Source organism: Amphiura filiformis, chromosome 3, assembly GCF_039555335.1.
Source record: "Amphiura filiformis chromosome 3, Afil_fr2py, whole genome shotgun sequence".
Lineage (NCBI taxonomy): Eukaryota > Metazoa > Echinodermata > Ophiuroidea > Amphilepidida > Amphiuridae > Amphiura > Amphiura filiformis.
In genome coordinates, this window is record NC_092630.1 from 72,560,157 (window position 1) to 72,587,086 (window position 26,930).

The 26,930-nt window shown below is 36.4% G+C and overlaps 1 protein-coding gene across 1 annotated transcript in view; it reads right to left on the reverse strand.

Moving 5' to 3' along the window:
• Positions 1-1,127: 1,127 nt before the first annotated feature.
• LOC140147483 (reelin-like) overlaps positions 1,128-26,930 on the reverse strand; it is an 82,046-nt gene continuing 56,243 nt past the window's right edge. Inside the window, 27 exon segments of the mRNA XM_072169260.1 lie at positions 1,128-1,421; positions 3,312-3,608; positions 4,364-4,577; positions 5,061-5,221; positions 5,715-5,956; positions 8,684-8,904; positions 9,559-9,732; positions 10,157-10,263; positions 10,660-10,844; positions 11,624-11,819; positions 12,339-12,553; positions 14,812-14,821; positions 16,784-17,080; positions 17,645-17,858; positions 18,205-18,365; positions 18,702-18,943; positions 19,349-19,569; positions 20,137-20,310; positions 20,578-20,684; positions 21,075-21,259; positions 22,039-22,234; positions 22,749-22,779; positions 22,782-22,962; positions 24,420-24,649; positions 25,472-25,593; positions 25,955-26,148; positions 26,605-26,788. Of these exon segments, the coding sequence (XP_072025361.1) occupies positions 1,370-1,421; positions 3,312-3,608; positions 4,364-4,577; positions 5,061-5,221; positions 5,715-5,956; positions 8,684-8,904; positions 9,559-9,732; positions 10,157-10,263; positions 10,660-10,844; positions 11,624-11,819; positions 12,339-12,553; positions 14,812-14,821; positions 16,784-17,080; positions 17,645-17,858; positions 18,205-18,365; positions 18,702-18,943; positions 19,349-19,569; positions 20,137-20,310; positions 20,578-20,684; positions 21,075-21,259; positions 22,039-22,234; positions 22,749-22,779; positions 22,782-22,962; positions 24,420-24,649; positions 25,472-25,593; positions 25,955-26,148; positions 26,605-26,788 (4,813 nt within the window). The 3' untranslated portion in view covers positions 1,128-1,369.

The following is a 26,930-nucleotide window of genomic DNA, read 5'->3' on the forward strand; positions in this document are numbered from 1 at the left end:
AGCAAACCAATATCTCGAATACATGTAAACAAAATATAAAATGTACACAATTTTGCCTAAACGTGATACCAACAGTTTATTGCACAGAATGCATAGTAGTTTGAATCCTTTTGAAGTCAATGGATAAAGCATACAGGACCTCTATGGAGACTTAACTGTACTGTTTGGTGTAAAACCTCTTGGCTGAAAATGCATTGATTTGAGTTGTTAGGAACCTCTTTAATGCAAACTGTATCTTACTTTTTACATTGCGAATGTGGATGTCAACAACTTAATTACAGTTAAGCATATAACTTTAACAGTCACTTCTTGACCAGGGAAAAGGGAACATGTACAGTGGAAACTCACTTCTGACACAAAATGCTGATAACACAAGCATAGGCCTATCTGCAATGATAGTTAATTGATAAACTGATAATAATTACATAAACATAATTCATTATAGTTACTTTTTTACAGTTTTATTGCTTCAACAGCATAATGTTTAAACTATCTGTTCATAATATATCTAAAACACTTCAAAAATAGATGCTTTTTAATCAAATATCACATTTTGTAAATCTAATATATCATACAAATTCTAATCTGTGGAGAATACATAAAGTATACTGGCACATCACAAGAAGTACATGAAAATGAAAATGAAAATATTCTTCTGCGAATTATACAAAGACACAATTCATTTTGTTTCCCGGTTGAAAAGAAAACTTGAAACCAGCTGAATTACCAGTATTTTAACTAGTATTTTACCATGTTAACTGGTTTGTCCATGTAGTTCAACTGGTTGTTCAACTAGTATTGTACTGGTATTTACTGGCATAATTGAACCAGTTTTAACTGTTTTTTCAACCGGGGGTTTGAAAGGGAGGTGATCATACCAATTTTGGAATGTTTGGTTCTCAATTATGTCCATGTTGGATTTTCAACCGAAGAATATCAGGTAACTATCAACAGGTCCTATGAAACCTGTGATGTACCTTATGCACAGTGCCAAATGTAAGCAGCGGCAATTGTACAAATATCATGACACAATGCCCTTAACATTGGGCATAATGCAAAGAGGAAGCTTATAGTAATGAAGAATTTGTCACAATGTAAAAACCATGATGATGATACCAATCAAGATCAGTCTCTATAGATGTTATGTATGTGGCCCCTGATCCAGGCATTCGCCCTGTAGCATTCCCAATTTCCTTGATTTTTAAAAGGAAACGATCATTTGGTGCAATCACAAGATAAAACTGTCTGTGCCACTTATCAGCCCATGCGTTGCCTAAGTACTATGAAATAGTATGTCATTTCATCTACAATTTAAAACATAGATAACTGTAGCTTTCAAGAAAACATCAGCTCTGGTATGTCAGCTGTTTTACTTGTTGCCATACGTTCTCCTTGGATATAACAAGGTGTTTCTTCTTGACCTAATCAGAAAGAGAAAATATTGTTTACAAGTAGTATGGTAAATGTACAAGGTATCCGAAATGATCAGTGAGTTTTGACACGACATTTTCAAGTTTTATGTCACCATTGAAAATAACTAGTGCTCAAAATAAATGCCATATTAGATACTTCATTAGACACTTTATTAGAAGACTCTATAGTTGGATTAAATATCACAAAAAATGAAATAAGCAACTAGGCACTATTCTCTTTTCTTTATTGAATTTGAGGCATTGTTGACTAAAATTTATTATAAAGTAAAACTGGTGATGTGAATGAAAACTTGTCATCTTAAACAATAAATTTGCACTTCTGGGTCTTTAATGTTTTAATTTCTATTATGTAAAGTGCTCAACAAAATGAACCATTTTTCAATAGCAAATGTTGTGTGAGAATTATCATGATTCTCTGTGTCAGCAATCTGAAAAACCACCATCAATGCACTTCCTCAGATGACAATGTTTTTCATTAATATCTCCAGTTTTCCTGAATAAATTTCAGTCAGCAAGTCTTAAATTGACAATAACTGACTTGCAATTACAGTTTTCAGTTTCTTGATATGTACAGTTGAATTTTGCCAACCGGGTCTTGTAAAAAGAGAATACCTGATTTATTTTGTGCATGTATATCTTTTCCATAACTTGCACTACACAAGATTCATCACTGCTGTATACTTTTAAAATTGTGCAACACTTGGGATGTCAAACTTCATTGTTATACTTGATACTGCTATTTTCAAAAGGTGAGGAGAACTATATTATGAGCACTGAGTGTTAATTGCTGATCTGTTGAGCTCTGTTGTGACCAGTATGTGATATTGCATTAATGATTTTAAGTAACATAAAAAGATAGTTACCTAGCCGGGACACCGGCTAGGTCTTGTGATGCTATCGGATCTTTCTTCTTTCTTTCTTTCTGGCAACACGTGCGTGACTTGCCACGTTTCCCCCTAGCTCTGTTATGCTTCGACAGTTTTTGACCATACTTGGTCACAAACACCACTGACCATGTCCCCACATGTGACATGACATTGAACTCCATTTGACCTTTGACCTGCTCACAATGGCAAAAATGTGATTTTTACTCTAAAATGCTTCTTCTTCCACAGATAACATGTGATGGTGACATGCTTAGGTCATGTGACTTGACTTTGGTCGGTGTCTATAATTTATTCACAGAATTTGGGTCAAAGGTCATTAAGGGGTCATTTCCGGTCTGAGAGCTAAAAATATTCAAAAATCACTGTTTTTACAAATTACATAGCAGAGTGCTGTCATTAGCACACATGCATTGCTACTAACCAGGGTCTTTGGGGTGTCTACAGTTTTGGGGTCAAAGGTCATTAAGGGGTCGCTTCCAAAAAAAAACCAAAAATCATCAAATATGTTCATTTTTTTATATCTCAAAATGTAACCAGACCAGAGTGACATAAACTTCATATATGCATTAGTGTTACCCGATGTATGCACAGTATTTTTATTTTTTTGGTCAAGGGTCATTTAGTCGTCATTTCCGGTTTTAAGCTAAATAACTTCAAGTTTTTTTATCTCCATAACTAAGCATAGTAGATTTTTTTAATTTAAACTGTAACAATACATTTTCTCGGTGTAAATGAGGATTTTTTTATATTGGGGTCAAAGGTCATTAAGGAGGTCAAATAGTCAAATTTGCAAAAAAATGTTTAAAATTACGGAAAAGTAGCTGTATCTCAGCATATGGAAGACGGATAAAGCCCCTACATGCTACAGTGATGCACCATTAATGGTGTGAGATGTCCACAATAGCCGGTCAAAGGTCAAACTTTAAGTTAAGACTGGCATTTCCGGCCCCGGCTAGGTCCAGATCTGTAACCAGATCTAGTTCATACTTACATCACAAGATTGACATTATCAATTGCCCAGTGATCTTTATTGGCCCCATCATGCTCAGGTTGCCACCATCGAAACCTGACAGCACGCCCTCTAGCAGCTGTAGGCAGCATGTATGAAACCCGCTGTGCACGTGTGTAGTCATGTGGATCATGAGACTGTATGAGATACCAATGAATGCCATTGTCATTGGTGTAATGAACAAGGATTCCTTTGTTGTCTATATTAGGTGATGTCAGATTCACAGTGCAGGATGGATTGAAGTTGCTACTGCCTATCTCAAGAACAAACATCAGCTCACTGGAAACAAAACAATGCAATTCAATTCAAATTTATATCCAAGAATTAAAAACATGCAAACAAAAACAACAAAAAGCATCAAAACTTTTTACATAATAAACAAGGAGGAAAGGGTTGGACAGCCATTGAGACCTGATTGATAGACCTTCCTGAAAAAAGAGAATATAAAATTCAATCAAATTAAAATAATTTATTGAGCAAAGACATGGGATTAACATCAACAACTACCAGAAGACACAGGCTGTGTGCTCAAAAGCATATAATCATATATTTTTTCATCTATGATTCTTACATCTTTTACTTTGATTTATAAAACTAATTTTAAAAAATATCTGGAAAAGTGAAATAAAATATACTCATCCCCCGACACCCCTATATTTTAATGCTTTTTTTGCAATATGGATAGGATAAGTTTATTGTCTTTCTCCATGGGTGTAATTTATGGTTAGAAGTCTTTAACATGAATTTTGGGTAGCAGTGAAGAACAATAACAATAATCTGCATTATATAAGGCTATTCATTATCTATATGCACAATTCAATTTTCACAATGGGACAATGTCAATGATCATGCTCACTTTCATTTCACTTTATTTCTTGGGACATAGCAGCAATCTGAAAAGCTCCATGTCTAGATTACACTATAATCAGCTCATAATAAAGAGGGACTCATAACATTGCGGATTGATAGAAAAAACAAGAATTCTTGCCTATTACGAGCTGATCATAGAATAAATTTATGTTATAGGTTCTCACCTTGCAACAGTGGTGTCAAATTCAGCAGTAATAGCCTCCCTGGTACCACATTGACTGAAGTAAAGTGATTTGCCATGAGCATGAGGCACCAATCCACCACAGCCATTGCCAAGTCTACCACCATGGATCACCGACCATATAATTGAAGAAATACCACCTTCAAAGTTATCATGGAGTTGATGTGACAGTGGGATTGCTGGTGTACAGGTGTCTCCTATAATGCACAGAAAATATTATTTAAAACATTTCAATCTAATTAAGCCAGTTAAATAAAACCTAAAACACAAGATTTTCAGGTTGTGCCCTGGAGAACCTGACAAGCATGTTAGTTGCATAATTGGTGCAAAATTACACCATCACAGGTTGATTGACTTTGTTACGAGGGGGTATCCAAAAGTTTTTGAAATCATCCAGAAGTGAAAGAGCTATATAGCTCCTTCACTTCTGGGTGATTTCAAAAACTTTTGGATACCCCCTCGTACCTTAATCCTGATGGAAAATCCACATATTGAGAGAAAATGTCTGATAACATTTCATTAATTTTGAAAATTGTTGATACATCGAATCAATCAAATCGACGCAGTCCTTTGGTAACCATATCTTATGTCCATCCAATTTACAAATTGGGACACCTTTTCCAAAAGATACCTCATCCAAAGCCCAGCTTGTAGACTCTTGTCACTATGTATCATCTTACCTATGAATCCTTGGTCACATTGACACTGTCCTCCAGGGGTACATATTCCATGTCCATTACACATATTGGAACATTTCTCTCCCACATACACTTCATCCAAAGCCCAGCTTGGAGACTCTTGTCCTGTGGTGGGATTCTGCATCCAGCGTAACCGAGTTGAACTGCATAAAACAGAGGAAGTATAAGCCACATATTTGTAGACAATGTATTTTAACAATATGTAAATTTTGTCAGGTTTCTTGTACACTTTTTGTCCCTGATGTAGTGCATGAATAAGGAAGTAGGGTTCTGATTGGCTGATTGAATCATATCAGGCATGAGAATACACATTCATGAAAAGTCTGGAAAAGCTGGAAAACATGCAAAATTGGACAAAAACACCTGAAAATTGGCTGGAAATTTGATGTCACAAAGGCTGGTTCCAGTGTTTTGACTGGAGATTCTCATGCCTGCATATCATGAAATATCAGCACTTCATTGGCTAATCCCTGACATTGTGTGACCCCCAGGTAACCCTGTTCTTTTGACATTTTCATGCAATAATCAAGGTTTGCACACTGGAACAAAGGGACTATGCAAGGAGAGACAGTGTATTTATTTCAACTTATGAACAGTCAGTCAGTTTCAATTTCATGCAAACATAGATGTACATACCTTGATATAGCTTCTGGAGGCAGGTCAAAGGTCAATCTCTGCCAATTAGTATATTGATTTGCAGTGAACACACTACCTGATTGGTATTCATTGGGTTCACATCGTGTGTGAAACAGATCATTTGGCAAGCATGACGGCTGAACAAGGGCCCAGTGGTCAGTGGATGGGTCAGTGTTGAATTCCAAATGGACAGCATGGTCAGTTGTACAAGTGTGTGATGGATTCTGACAGCCTACACTGATCTGTAACACAAGACATTGAACATGCTGAATGGTGTTGATAAAAATTTAAATGTCATAACTTTGTAAATGGCAACAAAATTTCATAATAAACTTAATTTGGTATCATTACAGCTGAGCAGGTCAGTAGGATTAACCGAGCGACCACACTGGTTGTAATAAATTTCACTTCTATCTCATACTTTAAGGGATGAGTCTATAGGAATAACGACCAAACAAAGAAATTCTTGTTTAAGCCGTAATATTGTAGTCTTTCAACCCTTTCACAACTTCAGCTGTGTAACTTACAAAAATTCCCGCTAAAAAGGGGTTCTTTTAATTTTAGAAAATACATTAATAATCGCATTGGACTTTTCGTACTGATCGTACTATAAGTGACCACCAGCCTATAATGTTCTAATCACACTATAGACTGGGATTACATGTGACGTCATTGCCAGGCAATTGGTCTCTATTGTTCCTTGTCCGGAAATATGCCCACGCAGTCAGGGACCGTGCTTTTAAAACTCCCGCCAGATCACAATAAGGCCATTGAAATGCGTAGTAGCCATACGTACTCATTGAAGTATAGCTGTAGCACGTTCCCGTACCGACTCATTATTAATGTGTGGAAAGGGGTCAGGGGCGGCATTCTGATCATTCTAATCCTTTCTTTTGAGGTCAATAGATAAAAGAAAGGCCTTGAACACAGGTGCCGAGTTGTAGATAATATTTAATCATCAAAGCTGATGGCATAAGAAATTTCGAGGAGGCAGCGCTTATTATTTCTTGTAAACACAATCTAATGTGGTACTCACTACATGTAGAAGGCAGGCGGGTCTGCAAATTAGTGCATGAAGCTAGTAAAGATATAGCTTTATGTTCAGTTTAATCAATTAAAATACTATGGCTGGATATCAAAAAAATCGCGAGGCATTAAGTATTAATTTTTATATTATTATGACAAAATCCAGTCCCTTCTCAATTGAATAGGCTCCGAGATTAGACTTTCCTTTCCAAAAATAAATTATATGGCCTAGAGGACATGATATAGGCCTAATCTAAACCCATATTCGGTATCCAGAAACCTTCACAGTCTGAGCGGCGCTTGCACTCGCATCGCATTAAACTAGACAAAGTTCGCTAAACTGAGGCCTGCTTCAATAGACCTTTTTCCCTCTTTCCCATCATGCACTATTCCAGGGGGTATGAGTGTCGCAAACTACATCATCTCCCCGGGGGAGTACAGAGTTAAGTTCATTACATTTTGGAATACGGACATTTCGGGTGGTGCCTTCATCACAAAAAAGGAATCCCCAATAATCACGATAATGGCGCCGCGATCACTAATACCTTTCAGGGGCAAAAAACAACATATTTATGCCTTACGGACATGGTGTCCTCAGCCAAAAAAGTTTCCTGCTATTGAAACCTAACTTTGTATACATTTTATAGACTTAATGGTGAAAAACTACTGACGGGACACGCAGTGATATTTTGTCGGCGTCTGTGAAATGTAGTCTCGGTACCAGCCGGTTTGTGCTCCTCCGTCACCGTTAGTGACGGAGGAGCACTAACTTTCGCTGGTACCAAGACTAGGTGAAATGGTATTGAACAACGCAAAGCAGCCAAATTTGTCATAAGTTTGAATAGCCATTAGAACAACCGTGAATATAGTGTCAGAAAGTCTTACACATCTTAGTATAACCTTGTCGTTTAGTGTGATACTGAATGCAGCGCCATCTTTGGACTAAAGTCGTACACGGTGTGGGCAAATAGTTGCTCAAATGTAGGCTAAGTAGGCCTAAATCATGAAAATCGCTTAATCGGAATAATACTAACCAGTAACGGACACTGAGACAGCACTACGTTTGAAGTTTGAGGTAAGTAAAGCTTTTCCTTGTTATAAGAAACAAGGAAAAGGCAGTCATTTTTATCACAACGCGATATTTTAAAAAAGTACATTTTGAGAGGGCCTACGCTGGTTCTTTTGATTCTAGTGTAAAATCTGTTCATCACATGTAGTCCGATTTGGTATCTATGGTCTCATCAAAGTCTTGAGAACTCTTTTTGATGTTATGTTGGTTAACAAAAGCGATACTGTTAAAAATAGCGGTATTTATGCAAGCGACGTATCTATTGTGTAAAATGCATTGAAAATTGTCGGCTAAAGAGTGTATAAATTAAAATCGCGAAGAGTAATAGCAACAATAACTATCTACATTCCAAGCGGAAACGCTTTTCAAAAACATACCACCTTTTTCGGGCAATCGCTGAAACCGAAATATGAAATTCCAGGCCATCTGTAAAAAGTGCGTGAGCAGAAATGACCATGAACTTGGGTCACCGAAACAAGTGTTTATATTGGTGTCAGGCCTATCATAGTGATACAACAATTAGCCCCAATAATGGCTTTCATTTGAACCGTTATTTGTTAAACTGCGATTTTACTTTTTGAGAAATCAATGAATGTATCAAAAAACTTTTCGAAAGTCGATTTAAAATGGCATAACCCGTTAAGGAGGACTTTTGACGTACTCTTTAAACATTTATACACTACCAAGTTTTGATCTTTGTTGGGCAAACCTTTTCTTTCACATTTGGATATTCCTATCAGTAGTAGTAGGAGTGTTTTGCTACATCACCTCATTCATGCCTATAGGCCTGCAATAAAGGTTGGAGATACACTATCTAAATAATATTTTGGCCTAAAATGTATCTTATTTTTTAGATTTGATTTATATTTTTTACCTTAAATTGCACAATATAATCTCTGTCTATGATAAGTTGACGAGTTGTAACTGATCCAGCTCTGTATTGTGATCCTCTCTCGTTTGACCAATAGAGGGCACTATTTAGGTTACCACAAGCTTGTAACGCCACAGACCCGAATGGATGGAACTCCCACTGAGTTTCATCAAGTGCACTGTCAAATGTGTCAGTCAGTACCGTAGGGTTGATGCCAGATCCACCTGTAAAGGATACAAATATTGCTTTGTACTGATGCTCATTATGTAAATACAAGAACACATACTATACTATGATCAGCTTGTAATAGGGGGAGATAAAGTATTGACCAAGCCATACTCCTTCAAAGGCAAATGGGGGGGGGGGGGGAAAAGGAGGCATTTTTAAAAATTAAGTTACTATAACTATTACCTTATACAAACATTAGGCTATCATAAACTGAAAAACTAAAGGTCTTGCATACTTGGTTCTTATGTAATTTATTGTTTGTTTATATGTTTGCCTTCATCTCAATTCCAAATTTGCCGCCTTTGGCCTTAAATCACAAATCATGTTGTTGTCATTTTGGTTCACACAAGTGTGACAAATACCTTGGATCAATCAATATAAATATGCTTACACCAGCCATTTCCAAGTTTTATTCACCATATTATTAAATCTACTACGCCCTGACACTCTTGACAAAGATATCAGCAATCCTCTATGATTACATTCCTATTACCGATATAGGGACCTACTCTTAAAAACATCAATATTATTTTTACTCTATTCTAATTTTATTAGAGATATATGGAGAGGCAAGGGATCAGCTTTGTAATAATTCTATCATATTAGTTACATTTACAGGGCTTCATCAATCTTGTGGTTCCTTCCCTTACCTATGTAGATATCATCTAATGCCCATTGTGCCTGTTGTTTGCCCGCCATTAAAGGCTGCCACCATCTCAGTCTTGTTGCTTGGGTGCATGCTTGAGTTGGTAGGGTGATGTAATCATGTCTAGATGGGTAGTATTGCTGATAGTCTAACTCAGCCAAGATATGCCAACTTATACCTAGATAGTCAAACAAACAAGATAATATGATTTATTTCTTCATTCTTATTCTAAATACCGTAAACGTTCGCTATGGGCTCCCTTGACATAACTGGAATTTTAGATACAAACTAAAAGCCCCCTCCCATAAAAATCACACCAGCAAATAAGGACACATACCCTTAATTCTTGTTGGGATTTTTAGAGGAGGGAGCTCTCTATTTGTACATGAAATTTAGCCCACGGTAAAGGAGCCCAGGTGCGCCATTAGGCAAACGTTTACGATATATCTATTACCAAATACAGTCAAATAAAATGATCAATCAATGGATTCATTTAATGTAAACATCCAGATAATACAAATCATCCAGATAATTAATGTTTTTAATTTTATAATTGTATGTAACTACAGAATTTCCATATTTACTCTTTTAATAAAATTTACCTCCATCTGTTGAAAACTGTAAAATGACACTTTCATCCCTTCGTGTTGCTTGGCTACATGTTACCAAGGAACCATCACTACCAATCACAGCATAGTATTGAACAAAACTAAGAATTTAAAGAGATAAAAATAAATTAAAAGCTTAATTCTGCAGTCACTTCTTGTTTTAATATTTGCAACTGTTTTGCAATGATGGTGCACAAATACAGGCCACATGGACCTTTACAGATTAAAACAATATTACAATTTATTTCTTGGATTTATTACTCAAAATTATATAATTGGTTCCCTTTCCTTCTTTGCTGACAAATACATAACAGCAAAATGGATTAAACTTGTGAAAATATCCTTTGCTCAAAACATAAAAGCTTTCAGAAAGTCACACAATGATACCAAAATATTGAAGAGCTATCCGGAAGGGAAAAAATATCCATGTGTTTTCACATGCCCTTCATTTTCATATCTTATGGTAGAAGATAATTCTAATCCCTATGATATCATACCTTGCATCTCTGAGGTCCATATCTACTGTCTCAGCACTTCTTAATCCATGGCCACTGAAATACATAGACCATCCCTCATGTACAGCACCACAGCCATCCATTGCCATGGCAACCCTTCCGCCTTGTATAAAATTCCATATTGACTTGTTGAATTCTCCATCTGGAATGTGTTCTTTGATGAAAGTCTTCAAGAGATATTAAGTGACATATGATCTCAAACCTTGATGCAACTTTAAAATAGTAATCCCAACCATACATCTAACCTTAACTCTAATCTTTGAACCCTACTACCATAACCCTAAAATATTAACCTAACCCTAGTCTCTGAAGTTTGAGTAAACTGTAATGATCACATCATGAACAAACGTAGCTTACATGAGAGGCTGCTAGCTTGGTTCATAGAATACCTGACAAGTAAGTACACTAAAGGTCCAGAGGCTATAGTCTATATATCTACCTCCAGTCACTGGCACTAGCTTTGAAGCTCAGCTTGTGCTGCGTTGGCTTAGTGTGGTTTCTTATGTGTACATATGCGGAAGGTTGATCACGCACATAAAAGTATGTATACGCACCAAGTAATGCTAAGCTAACACAGAACATGCTGAACTTCAAAGCTAGTGCCGGTGACTGGATGTAGATTACACTGTAAGTCCTGCTTGTCATTACATAATTTTTTCATCTTAACATTCACAATGTGTAAAAACATGTTCCCTTAGGTCTTTTTGATCTTTTAAAATGTAACATGTTTATGCAACATAAGTACACCTCTATGTTGTAAACAAATAAAGTTGCATTCATCTTTTTTTATCTGTATCTGAAAAACAATTTTGCTATTCCTGTTTGATTACATTTCAATGTGACTCCCTTGTACAAATTTCATTAATTAGCACAACACAATGTCACAGATTTCATAATTATCATGAAAGAAAACAAAATATTTTAAGCTCATTTAGCTTAAACTTACTGGTAAATCACTGATGCTATTTTCACACGATTCACCATTAAATCCATCATCACAGATGCATTGTGGGTAATCACATGATCCATGACCACTACATATATTTGGACATTTTGGTCCAATAGTGACATCATCAATGGCCCACAGTTGGCTAACATCAGACCCTTCTGTGGCTTGCTGGAACCAACGGAAGCGTATATGCCTCATGAAAGAGATATGAAAAGACTGAACTATAAGCTCTGATACATATTTTATGTGCTGTACAGTACAGTTTTAATGGCACTGAAGTATCTTCAGGATACGTATGTGTGGTTGTTAAGACTCCAATTTTCACCACTCTTACAGTTCTTCAAGACCACCATTTCAGTTCAACATATTTCACCTTCTCACCCCTGGTTTAGCATACTCAAAATCTGGATAGCCCATCAATTCTTTAGCTCTGAAGCAACTAATTATTATTTTTTACCTCAAAACCTTTAGGCCTACTTAAACAAAAACTTGTTTTCCATATTAGTTTCTTAGGATGTCAAATTAGTTTCAATTCAGTTCTTTGAGACCTACACAGTACCACACTGGCTCATTCCAAACATTCAGAATCAGATCCCAAGACCCAATGTGTTCCAAACCAGTTCCTGAAGACCTTACTTATGAAAATGAATGCCTGCACACAACTTTTTTATCAACATGCCCTACCTAAGTTAATTTCATTAATTTAAATTACCTTGATGTCAACTTCTCTGGCAGAGAAATTATACCTCGTCTCCATCCTGAGTTTAGATGATAAACACTTGATGGGCTGTTGACACCATTGCATTGTGGGTCACCTGGTAGGCATTGGGGTATAAGGTAATCCCATGTCACACCAAAGTCAGTGGAGTAATATAAATGCACAGGTTTAATGGGGCTGTCCCAACTTGAGTTGCAACCAACACTGATCTGAAAAAGAAAAGCAGTAAACCAAACAGAGCACATATTATTTCATAAATCTAACAAATATACCACTATGATCAGAAGTAGACATCTCTATACTCTGGTTCACCTCAAGTTTGGTATTGATGTCAATGCTTTGTCACGGTTGCACTGCAAGTGTGCCAACAAATCGCCATTATATGTGTGCATGTACACTCTATGCGATTGACATTATGTGCACAATTAATTACTGCTACCAACAAAATATGCACCTACATCACTACCGAACTTTAGGCGAACCAATGCATGGGTGCTATGGGGCTATGGTACTTGTTAAACATGTGGACCAAAATATTCTCCTGTGGTCTTTCAACCAAAGCCGATCAAGGTGGCCGAAAACAGCCTGCAGACTGTTTTACATAATTATGAACCACGGCAACCCAGATTTAGCTTTGTAATAATACAGGGATAATTATATAGCACAAAATTCCATGTCCAAGACAATTTCAACTTGGCTACTTTTTACAAGAGTAAATTGACACCAAATTTGTATCACCACACATCAGAGTCTATCACCAAATTGCTAGAACTATCTTGAATGCTTGCAATGCTTTTTAAATAGCGCACAAGCATCATACATGGAAATGTACTAGCTTACAACAAGAATGCTTTATAAGGCAAGTTTGCAGATCTACAGGCATTGTGCCATATAGCCAGCCTGGCTTGTGCATTTTGCATAGGTCTGGACAATAAATTTTCTATGGACCCAAGCATGTGTTCCTTACGGACCAACCCAGTAAACAAACAAGAAACTAAACTGTGTTGCACTAACAACTTAGCCCTGTTGGAGATAAGGTTATATTTCACTGCTCCATGGTTTTATTGGGGCTAGAAATGGATGTTTAATTTCTATGTGACTGGAAAGCCCATTTCTGACAATTTTGTTACCAGATTCTAATTTTTGGCAAATTTCACAAAAGTGGAGACAAAGCTTTGCTACGCTGAGCCCATAAAGTGAGATCTGATCAATCACATGAGGACAATGTTATAAAAAGTTGATTAATAAAGAATGATGAAAATACCACCAAAATGTGTCAAATGACAGCCAAGTTTTAGTTGTAAACATTGGGTACTTAACCAATGGAATGGTAAATCACCTTATAACTCAAAAACAACTTTGGTAACATTGTACTCATTTTGCTTTATCTGATCACAATTGTATAGAGGTTCTACATGTGACTTGGTTACCTGCAATCATTACCATATGCTCATCTGTTCAACAGAAGCAAACCAATATCTTGAATACACATAAACAAAATATAAAATGTACACTATAAATTCATACAGTCTTAGATAGCGAGAACCAATCAGAGCAAGTGTTAGAAAAATCCAAACCATGCATTGATTGTGCCTAATTGCACTCCGCGTACTACGCGTAGTGCTTTCGCGCGTTTGTGTCTCATAGGCTCGATTCATTTTTCGGGCGGGTTGATGCATTTATATTTGATTCTATTTTCCAATATTTTTAGTGACAATTTTGTTATAAAAACAGCAAATATCACATGTTTTTTCTTCTCGTGTATGAAATAGGTTAATGAACTTGTATTACTTGTTGCTCGAGAAATTAGACAAAATAATGCATGCGCGCTGATGTTGATGCGTCTAATGCACAAGCCCCGAAGGGGGGAGTGCATTAGATGCATCAACATTAGATGCATCAACATCAGCGCAAGTTTCTTCCAACAAGTAATATGCGTTCATTAACCTATAACTGATACCAATAGTTTATTGAACAGAATGCATAGTAGTTTGAATCCTTTTGAAGTCAAGGGATAAAGCTTGCAGGACCTCTAAGGAGACTTAACTGTACTCTTTGGTGTAAAACCACTTTTGGCTGAAAATGCATTGATTTGAGTTGTTAAAACCGCCTTAATGCAAACTGTATCTTACTTTTTACATTACGAATGTGAATTTCAACAACTTAATTACAGTTTAGCATATAGCTTTAACAGTCACTTCTTGACCAGGGAAAAGGGAACATGTACAGTGGAAACTCACTTCTGACACAAAATGCTGATAACACAAGCATAGGTCTATCTGCAATGATAGTTAATTGATAAACTGATAATAATTACATAAACATAATTCATTATAGTTACCTTTTTACAGTTTTATTGCTTCAACAGCATAATGTTTAAACAATCTGTTCATAATATATCTAAAACACTTCAAAAATAGATGCTTTTTAATCAAATATCACATTTTGTAATTCTAATATATCATACAAATTCTAATCTGTGGAGAATACATAAAGTATACTGGCACATCACAAGAAGTCCATGAAAATGAAAATATTCTTCTGCGAATTATACAAAGACACAATTCATTTTGTTTCCCCGGTTGAAAAGAAAAGTTGAAACCAGTTGAATTACCAGTATTTTAACTATATAGTATTTTACCATGTTAACTGGTTTCTCCATGTACATGTAGTTCATTGTACTGGTATTTACTGGCATACATTGTTTTTTGTAATTGAACCAGTTTTAACTGTTTTTTTCAACCAGGGGTTGAAAATATTTGGTTCTCAATTATGTCCATGTTGGATTTTCAAAGATATGAGTATCAGGTAACTATCAACAGTCCCTGTGAAACCTGTGATGTGCCTAATGTAAGGTGCCAAATGTAAGCAGGGGCGATGATACAAATGTCATGACACAATGCCCTCAACATTTGGAATAATGCAAAGAGGAAGCTTACAGTAATGAGGGATTTGTCTTAATGTAAAAACCATGATGATGATACCAATCAAGATCTTGACAATCTAAGTAACTCAAAGTTAGTATAGTAGACCAACTTTTATTGGACCAATCATCCACTGAAAGTACTGTTTTTCACTCTCCATAGATGTTATGTATGTGGCCCCTGGTCCAGGCATTTGTCCTGTAGCATTCCAATTTGCATGATTTTTAAAAAGGAAAAGATCATTTGGTGCGATCACAAGATAAGCTGCCTGTGACACTTATCAGCCCATGCTTTGCCTAAGTGTCATATCTACAGTTTAAAACACAGATAATCGTGGCTTTCAAGAAAACATCAGCTCTGGTACATCAGCTGTTTTACTTGTTTCCATACGTTCTCCTTGGATATAACAAGGTGTTTCTTCTTGACCTAAACAAAAAAATAGAAGCAAACAACATCAGTCTTACATTGTAATAGTTCAAGAGATTTCAGTTTGTATGCACTACAATCATACAAATCATGTTAAAGTTGCTGTATTTGGCAAAGTAATAGTACCTATATAGATGATTAATCTAGGCTATGGAGCCATTCAATAACACCCCCCCCCCTATTTAGTGGGAAAAGGGGTCAAGTTCAAAGTTATTCAAACTTGCTCAAACCCACACCATCGTTATCTTCTGGCCATAAGGATTCAGAAAAAGTATGCTTTGATTTATTTATGGCGTATGATTATGAAGTTATGGTTAAAAGTATATTAGATACTTCATTAGACACTTTATTAAAAGACTTGGTTTGCATAGTTGGACTAAATATCACAAAAAATGAAATAAGCAACTAGGCATCATTCTCTTTTCTTTATTGAATTTGAGGCATTGTTGACTAAAATCTATTCTTAAGTAAAACTGGTAATGTGAATGAAAACTGTTGTCATCTTAAAAAATAAATTTGCACTTCTGGGTCTTTAATGTTTAAATTTCCATTAAGTTAAGTGCTCAACAAAACGACACATTTTTCAATAGCAAATGTTATGTGAACATTATCATGATTCTCTGTGTCAGCAATCTGAAAAACTACCACCAATGCACTTTGTACTTTCTCAGATGACAATTTTTTTCACTAATATCTCCAGTTTTCCTGAATCAACTTCAGTCAGCAAGTTTAATTGACAACTAAGAATAACGTGCAATTAGGGTTTTCAGTTTCTTGATATTTAGAGTTGAATTTTGCCAACAGCCAACAGCATCTTGTAAAAAAAATGAATACCTGATTTATTTTGTGCATGTATATCTTTTCCATAACTTGCACTATACAAGATTCATCAGTGCAAAACGTGGGATGTCAAACGTCAATGTTAAACTTGATACTACTATATTTTTTAAAAGATGAGGGAGTTGGTGAAATACTATCAATCAAGAACTATTATGAGTACTGGAGTGAAACTGCTAATCTGTTGAGCTCTGTTGTGACCATTATGTGATGTTACACAAAGTTTGTTTTAAACAGTTAGTTCATACTTACATCACAAGATTGACATTATCAATTGCCCAGTGATCTTTATTGGCCCCATCATGCTCTGGTTGCCACCATCGGAACCTGACAGCACGCCCTCTAGCATCTGTGGGCAGCATGTATGAAACCCGCTGTGCACGTGTGTAGTCATGTGGATCATGAGACTGTATGAGATGCCAATGAATGCCATTGTCATTGGTGTAATGAATCAGGATTCCTTTGTTGTCTACATTAGGCGATGTCAGATTCACAATGCAGGATGGATTATAGTTACTGCTGCCTATCTCAAGGACAAACATGAGCTCACTGGAAACAAAACAATACAATTCAATTCAAATTTATATCCAAGAATTAAAAATTAATTCGCAGCATACAAAGCACAAGGACTTTGCCTGTTGGTGAATGGTCTGTATATTTTTCTATCTATGGTTTTTGCATCTTTCACTTTGATTTATAAAATTTTTCTATTATCTTGAAAAGTGAAACTGATATGCCGTGTGGGCACATATGTTGCTATCGATAGGATAAGTTCATCGTCTTTCTTCATGGGTGTATGTATGATAAGAAGTCTTTAACATGATTATTCGGTAGCAGTGAAGAACAATAACAATAATCTGCATTATAAGGCCATTCATTGTCTATGCACAATTCAATTTTTACAATGTGACAATATCAATGATCAATGTCAATGATAACATTGTGGATTAATTGATACAGGAAGGTGTGCACATAAAGTCCGCTTTAACTAGTGCAACCTGTAAAGTGTGCTGAGGCTTGTGGATCGTATTGATTTGTGTGGTAACCAATTTTTGCCTGTTACAAGCTTATCATTAATATAAATTGCAAATCATTTATGTTATAGGTTCTCACCTTACAACAGTGGTGTCAAATTCAGCAGTAATGGCCTCCCTAGTCCCACACTGACTGAAATAAAGTGATTTGCCATGAGCATGAGGCACCAATCCACCGCAGCCATTGCCAAGTCTACCACCACGGATGACTGACCATATAATTGAAGAAATACCACCTTCAAAGTTATCATGGAGTTGATGTGACAGGGGGATTGCTGGTGTACAGGTGTCTCCTAAAATACACAGAAAATAATATTTAAAACATTTCAATCTAATTAAGCCAGTTAAATCATACCTAAAACACAAGATTTTCAGGTTGTGCCCTGGAGAACCTGACAAGCATGATTGTTGCAAAATTACTCCATCAAAGATTGATTGACTTTGTTACCTTAAAATCCTATGATGGAAAATGTCTGATAACAAAATTGTTGATACATCGAATCAATCAAATCAACACAGTCCTTCAGTAACCATATATTATGTCCAATTCACAAATTGGGACACCTTTTCCAAAAGATATCTCATCCAAAGCCCAGCTTGCAGTGGAGACTACTGTCACTATTATATGTATAATCCTACCTATGAATCCTTGGTCACATTGACACAGTCCTCCTGGGGTACATATTCCATGTCCATTACACATATTGGCACATTTCTCTCCCACATACACCTCATCCAAAGCCCAGCTTGGAGACTCTTGTCCTAGGGTGGGATTCTGCATCCAGCGTAACCGAGTTGAACTGCATAAAACAGAGGAAGTATAAGCCTGATATTTGTAGACAATGTACATTAACAATATAAGATATTGTAAGACCTATGTCAGAGTTCTTATGTTCTTTTCCTGATTGGCTGATTGATTCAAACCATGAAATATTGGCACTGCATTTACTGAATAAGCCCTGACTCAGGGATGACACCATATTTTGAAGTTCCAATTCATGCAGTAATCAGGGTTTGCACGCTAGCAGGTGCAACATGACTCTGCAAGGAGGTTTATCTATTTCACCTTGTGATTTATTCAAAGTTAAGAATCGGCCAGTTTCAATTAAATTTAATGCAAACATAGACGCACATACCTTGATATAGCTTCTGGAGGTAGGTCAAAGGTCAGTCTCTGCCAATCAGTATATTGATTTGCAGTGAACACACTACCTGATTGGTATTCATTGGGTTCACATCGTGTGTAAAACAGATCATTTGGCAAGCATGATGGCTGAACAAAGGCCCAGTGGTCAGTGGATGGGTCAGTGTTGAATTCCAAATGGACAGCATGGTCTGTTGTACAAGTGTGTGATGGATTCTGACAGCCTACACTGATCTGTAACATAAGACATTGAACATGCTGAATGGTGTTGATAACAATTTAATTGTCATAACTTTGTAAATGGCAACAAAATTTCATATTAAATTTGATTTGGTATCATTGCAGTTCAGCAGATCGGTAGGATTAAACGACCGACCCCACTGGTTGTGATAAATTTCATGTACTCTAAAGAGGACTTTTGAGGGACTCTTTAAACATTTATACACTAGCAAAAGCATCGTACCAAGTTTGGATCTTTGTTGGGTAAACTTTTTCTTTCCTATTTGCACATTCCTGTCAGTAGTGGTAGGGGTGTATTGCTACATCACCCCATCCATGGCTACATGCCTGCAATAATACACTGGCTGGCTCAAATATATCTTATTTTTTAGATTTAATTATATGATGCTATTTTTGTACCTTAAATTGCACAATATAATCCCTGTCTATGATAAGTTGACGAGTTGTAACTGATCCAGTTCTGTATTGTGATCCTCTCTCGTTTGACCAATAGAGGGCACTATTTGGGTTACCGCATGCTTGTAATGCCACAGACCCAAATGGATGAAACTCCCATTGAGTTTCATCAAGTGCACTGTCAAATGTGTCAGTCAGTACCGTAGGGTTGATGCCAGACCCACCTGTAAAGGATACAAATATTGCTTTGTACTTGCTTATTATGGGGGGAGGAGGCATTTTTGGAAATTGAGTTACTATAATTATTACCTTAAACAAATAATATGCTATCATACTGACAACATCAAAGGTTAGCATACTTGGTTCTAAAGTTCTGAAGTTTTGTGACGTGTATTTTGTTATGTATTTTATTGCCTTTATCTCAATTCCAAATTTGCTGCCTTTGGCCCTAAATCACAAATCATGTTGTTGTCATTTTGGTCCACACGAGTGTGACAAATACCTTGTATTAATAAATATAAAACTATGCTTACACCAGCCATTGCTAAGTTTTATTCACCATATTATTAAATCTACTATGCCCTGACACTCTTGACAAAGATATCAGCAATGCTCTATGATTACATTACTATTACCAATATAGGCCTACTCTTAAAAATATCAATGTTATTTTTACCCTATTCCAATTTTATTAGAGATATATGGAAAGGCAAGGGATCAGCTTTGTAATAATTCTATCGTATTAGTTACCATTTATAGGGCTTGATCAATCTTGTGGTTTGTTCCCTTACCTATGTAGATATCATCCAATGCCCATTGTGCCTGTTGTTTGCCCGCCATCAAAGGCTGCCACCATCTCAGTCTGGTTGCTTGGGTGCATGCTTGAGTTGGTAGGGTGATGTAGTCATGTCTGGATGGGTAGTATTGCTGGTAGTCTAAATCAGCCAAGATATGCCAACTTATACCTAGTCAATCAAACAAGATAACAGGATTTAATTCTTCATTCTTATTCTTAATATATCTATTAAAAATTTCCAAATACCATCAAACAAAACGATAAACCAATCAATCGATCAATTAATGGATCAAGAATCAACCAATGGATCAGGAATTAATCAGCAGATCAAATTCATTAAATGTAAACATCCAGATAATATAAACCATCTACATAATGTTGTTAATTTTATAATTGTGGGTAAAATTTCGATATTTACTCTTTTTATCAAATTTACCTCCATCTGTTGAAAACTGTAAAATGACACTTTCATCTCTTCCTGTTGCTTGGCTACATGTTGCCAAGGAACCATCACTGCCAATCACAGCATAGTATTGAACAAAACTAAAAAGTCAAAGAGATAAAAATAAATTAAAAGCTGAATTTTGAAGTCACTTCTTATTTGCAACTGTTTTCAATGATGTGCACAAATCATTTATACAGGCCACATGGACCTTTACAGTATTACAATTAATTTCCTGGATTTATTACTCAAAATTATACAGGCTAATTGGTTCCCTTTCCTTCTTTGCTGATAACTAAATAACAGCAAAATGGATTAAACTTGTGAAAATATCCTTTGCTCAAAACATAAAAGCTTTCAGAAAGTCACACAATGATACCAAAATATTGAAGAGCTATCCCGGAAGGGGAAAAAATATCCATGTGTTTTCACATGCCCTTCATTTTCATATCTTATGGTAGAAGATAATTCTAATCCCTATGATATCATACCTTGCATCTCTGAGGTCCATATCTACTGTCTCAGCACTTCTTAATCCATGGCCACTGAAATACATAGACCATCCCTCATGTACAGCACCACAGCCATCCATTGCCATGGCAACCCTTCCGCCTTGTATAAAATTCCATATTGACTTGTTGAATTCTCCATCTGGAATGTGTTCTTTGATGAAAGTCTTCAAGAGATATTAAGTGACATATGATCTCAAACCTTGATGCAACTTTAAAATAGTAATCCCAACCATACATCTAACCTTAACTCTAATCTTTGAACCCTACTACCATAACCCTAAAATATTAACCTAACCCTAGTCTCTGAAGTTTGAGTAAACTGTAATGATCACATCATGAACAAACGTAGCTTACATGAGAGGCTGCTAGCTTGGTTCATAGAATACCTGACAAGTAAGTACACTAAAGGTCCAGAGGCTATAGTCTATATATCTACCTCCAGTCACTGGCACTAGCTTTGAAGCTCAGCTTGTGCTGCGTTGGCTTAGTGTGGTTTCTTATGTGTACATATGCGGAAGGTTGATCACGCACATAAAAGTATGTATACGCACCAAGTAATGCTAAGCTAACACAGAACATGCTGAACTTCAAAGCTAGTGCCGGTGACTGGATGTAGATTACACTGTAAGTCCTGCTTGTCATTACATAATTTTTTCATCTTAACATTCACAATGTGTAAAAACATGTTCCCTTAGGTCTTTTTGATCTTTTAAAATGTAACATGTTTATGCAACATAAGTACACCTCTATGTTGTAAACAAATAAAGTTGCATTCATCTTTTTTTATCTGTATCTGAAAAACAATTTTGCTATTCCTGTTTGATTACATTTCAATGTGACTCCCTTGTACAAATTTCATTAATTAGCACAACACAATGTCACAGATTTCATAATTATCATGAAAGAAAACAAAATATTTTAAGCTCATTTAGCTTAAACTTACTGGTAAATCACTGATGCTATTTTCACACGATTCACCATTAAATCCATCATCACAGATGCATTGTGGGTAATCACATGATCCATGACCACTACATATATTTGGACATTTTGGTCCAATAGTGACATCATCAATGGCCCACAGTTGGCTAACATCAGACCCTTCTGTGGCTTGCTGGAACCAACGGAAACGTATATGCCTGCGAAAGAGATATGAAAAGACTGAACTATAAGCTCTGATACATATTTTATGTGCTGTACAGTACAGTTTTAATGGCACTGAAGTATCTTCAGGATACGTATGTGTGGTTGTTAAGACTCCAATTTTCACCACTCTTACAGTTCTTCAAGACCACCATTTCAGTTCAACATATTTCACCTTCTCACCCCTGGTTTAGCATACTCAAAATCTGGATAGCCCATCAATTCTTTAGCTCTGAAGCAACTAATTATTATTTTTTACCTCAAAACCTTTAGGCCTACTTAAACAAAAACTTGTTTTCCATATTAGTTTCTTAGGATGTCAAATTAGTTTCAATTCAGTTCTTTGAGACCTACACAGTACACGGCTCATTCCAAACATTCAGAATCAGATCCCAAGACCCAATGTGTTCCAAACCAGTTCCTGAAGACCTTACTTATGAAAATGAATGCCTGCACACAACTTTTTTATCAACATGCCCTACCTAAGTTAATTTCATTAATTTAAATTACCTTGATGTCAACTTCTCTGGCAGAGAAATTATACCTCGCTCCATCCTGAGTTTAGATGATAAACACTTGATGGGCTGTTGACACCATTGCATTGTGGGTCACCTGGTAGGCATTGGGGTATAAGGTAATCCCATGTCACACCAAAGTCAGTGGAGTAATATAAATGCACAGGTTTAATGGGGCTGTCCCAACTTGAGTTGCAACCAACACTGATCTGAAAAAGAAAAGCAGTAAACCAAACAGAGCACATATTATTTCATAAATCTAACAAATATACCACTATGATCAGAAGTAGACATCTCTATACTCTGGTTCACCTCAAGTTTGGTATTGATGTCAATGCTTTGTCACGGTTGCACTGCAAGTGTGCCAACAAATCGCCATTATATGTGTGCATGTACACTCTATGCGATTGACATTATGTGCACAATTAATTACTGCTACCAACAAAATATGCACCTACATCACTACCGAACTTTAGGCGAACCAATGCATGGGTGCTATGGGGCTATGGTACTTGTTAAACATGTGGACCAAAATATTCTCCTGTGGTCTTTCAACCAAAGCCGATCAAGGTGGCCGAAAACAGCCTGCAGACTGTTTTACATAATTATGAACCACGGCAACCCAGATTTAGCTTTGTAATAATACAGGGATAATTATATAGCACAAAATTCCATGTCCAAGACAATTTCAACTTGGCTACTTTTTACAAGAGTAAATTGACACCAAATTTGTATCACCACACATCAGAGTCTATCACCAAATTGCTAGAACTATCTTGAATGCTTGCAATGCTTTTCAAATAGCGCACAAGCATCATACATGGAAATGTACTAGCTTACAACAAGAATGCTTTATAAGGCAAGTTTGCAGATCTACAGGCATTGTGCCATATAGCCAGCCTGGCTTGTGCATTTTGCATAGGTCTGGACAATAAATTTTCTATGGACCCAAGCATGTGTTCCTTACGGACCAACCCAGTAAACAAACAAGAAACTAAACATATTGTGCAATATATGTTCTAGCATTCATTACTGAGACAGAGCACATGAAAATTGAAAAATACACATGTCAATAATATTCTAATAAAAAATGGACAAAAAGAAAGAAGAAATAAGGTAGAGAGGAAAAGTTGGAAGGAAGGAAAGAAGGAACCAAGCAACCAAGCAAGAATGAACTGCACTAGTACATTTGCACTAGTACATTTGACATATTCTTCATACACTCTTAGATAACGATAACCAATCAGAGCAAGTGTTAGAAAAGTGGAAACCATGCATTAATTGTGTCTAAATGCACAAGCACGCACTCCGTATACTACGCACAGTACTTTCAAGTGCGTTCATTTTTTTGCGGGTTGATGCATTTATATTTGCTTGTATTTTTTAACACTTTAGTGACAAATCCCATGGAATTTTTTTCTTGTGTATGAAATAGGTTAATAATTGTGTATCACTTCTTGCTCGAGAAATTGTTCAAAATAATGCACTTGTACTGAGATGTTGATGCATCTAATGCACTCTCCTCCCCCTTCAGGGCTTGTGCATTAGACGCATCAACATCTTAGTATGTGTGCATTATTTTGTACAATTTCATTCCCAACAAGTGAAATGCATTCATTAACATATAATCATTAAATTTTTATAATACTTTTCACTAATACTGTACCTTGAATTGTAACACTGAATCTTGCTGCAGTCTTAAATCACCACTAGTGATAGTAGTATTTTCCCTGGGGTTCACCCCACCCACAAGTGACACCCTATTTGTCCCCATGTGTGTTGACTTGTCTGGCTCACAATAGCTACTCAAGATAGTGTTGTCTGTGAACATCCAGTGGTTAGCTAAGTGATCTGTCTCAAAGTCATCATCCAGGGAAGCTGGAAGACTGGCAGATCCTGTATAAAAACAACCAGATACAAAATAAACAAGTAAACAAAGATAAAAAGAATAAAATGAATCACTTGATGACAAAAAATGTTTTTCTTTTCAGTAACAATGAATTTTACTTTTTGATCATTATTTACTACAATTTGGTTAACTTAATAAAATTTAGAGCAAAATGGTGACAATATTTCATAATTATCCTTTAATTGTAAAAGTTACTGTTTGTATCATAAACCTCTTAATTGTGCCTCATATTATGCCTGATACTCTTGATTACCGAGGCTCATGCCACACTATTAGAAAATGTGACATTATGATCTAGTAGGACATAAACTGACTTACAAGCAAAATTTTCACTGTTTCTCAAACTAATGACGGCCTATCCTAGTACGTTATCACACACACACCCACCCCGTGCATTACAAATACTTCTGAGGACATGAAAAAAAAAAAATGACCAAAAAAGTCCAAATGTGTGTGTGTCCTCGGTGTGTCTGTGTGTTGTCATGTCTAGTGCTCAAAAAGTTGGTAATACTAAACAAATTCGATTCGGGTTAACACTGCGAGGGCAATAAGCTATAGAGGGGGTAGTAGGGTATAAGGCCTCATTTTTCGCCGTTTAACGAAGTTTGCGTAGGGAGGGCGCGCATTTAGGTCATCGGTATGAAAAAAGTCCTCGGTGTGTCGGTGTGTTATTATGTCGGAGTCCTAAGAAGTATTTGTAATGCACACACACAAAAACAAAACAGACTTTGTACATGATAGCCTTTCCCAGTCTGGAGATCTTCCAAGTTTGAAAATAAATTTTGAAAAGCAAAACATCTGTGACATACCTCCAATGATGATGTTATCAATGGCCCAATTGGCTTGGTTGAATCCTGGGTGTTTAGGTTGCCACCATTTAATTCTAGTACCATTATGCTTAGCTTCAAGGGGTAGTTCAATAGACAAGAACCTATGAACCAAACATAGGAATACTTAACATACATGTAAGACAGGGTTAAAAATGTGGATTTTACAGAGATGCCAACTCCTCTGAAAATTATGTCTCAGGCCTCCTGTGAGTCCAAGAGCAAGTATCCAACTTGAATTATTACCTTTGCGTGGAGCTCTTTTTGTTTTGTTGGTGCAGCAAATTATTGTCATAACAGAAAAACACTGTGGTAAAATTGCTGTTGTATTTATTGTGCACACAAACTGTGTAAATCTAGTCTATACTGGCTTTAGACAACTCTGATGAAGGCTTTACACAAGAATTAGATTAAGACATTCTTGATACATGTTTGCCTTAAAAATTTTGTTGTTTATCAACTTACGTGGGAGTCAAATAATCTGTGTGGAAGAGTTCCATGAGAAGATGCCAGCTGATGCCACCATTACTAGAATATTGTAGAAGAACGCCCTCATCTCGAATTGTAGGTATGCTGCTACAGCCATAACGGAAATAGAACTGAATATGGCTGACATGGGTAAGGTCTAGGTCATCAGTAATGAGATGCCTGCTACAGGCCTGGCAATTGTATACAAAATAAATATATAACATTATAATAAAACTTGCATACAATTTACTCTTTATTTTTTTATCTCACACCACGCCCGTTGCATTACACATATTTACAAGGACCTGAAAAATGACAATAATTTTTGAAGTCCAAAAGTCATTTGTTTGTCGGTGTGTTGTCATGCCAAGGCCTAACAAAATCCGGAAAAACTTTAAAATTCCTCACAAGGTCAACACACAGAGGACGTTAGCTATAGAGGGAGTAGGGTATAGGACCCTATTGTTGTTTATGATGTTTTCAAAGGACTTATGTTTTAAGGACCCATGTCTGGCTAGATTTTTGCCATGCACAAGTGTGTTGTCATGTGCATGTCCTTGGAAGTAATAGCAATGCATATGCAATAACATACACCCCACACAGACCTTCCCAAACCAAAGTATGTGGGATAAATAAATGACACTTACCCCATTGAAGAGAAGATATTTTCCAGATGCAACAGGCCCACAACTTGATGACACCACACCTCCTGTAAGCTGACTCAACTGGCCTGTCTCAATACTTGATGTGTCACTAAATGTCGCCCTCAACTGCTGTGATAGCTGACGAGATGGGGTGGAGCAATCAGTACCTTGCCAGCCTGGATTACACCTGAGTGGGGATACAATGACACATATTTGTTATTCTAGCGTCTGATTAGTTGACAATCAACCACTTCCTTGGTTTCTAATGATTGTTAATAACTTGTTTGGTTTTTCAATTATTTTCTCTTACAAGTGCCAAGAAAGAAAAT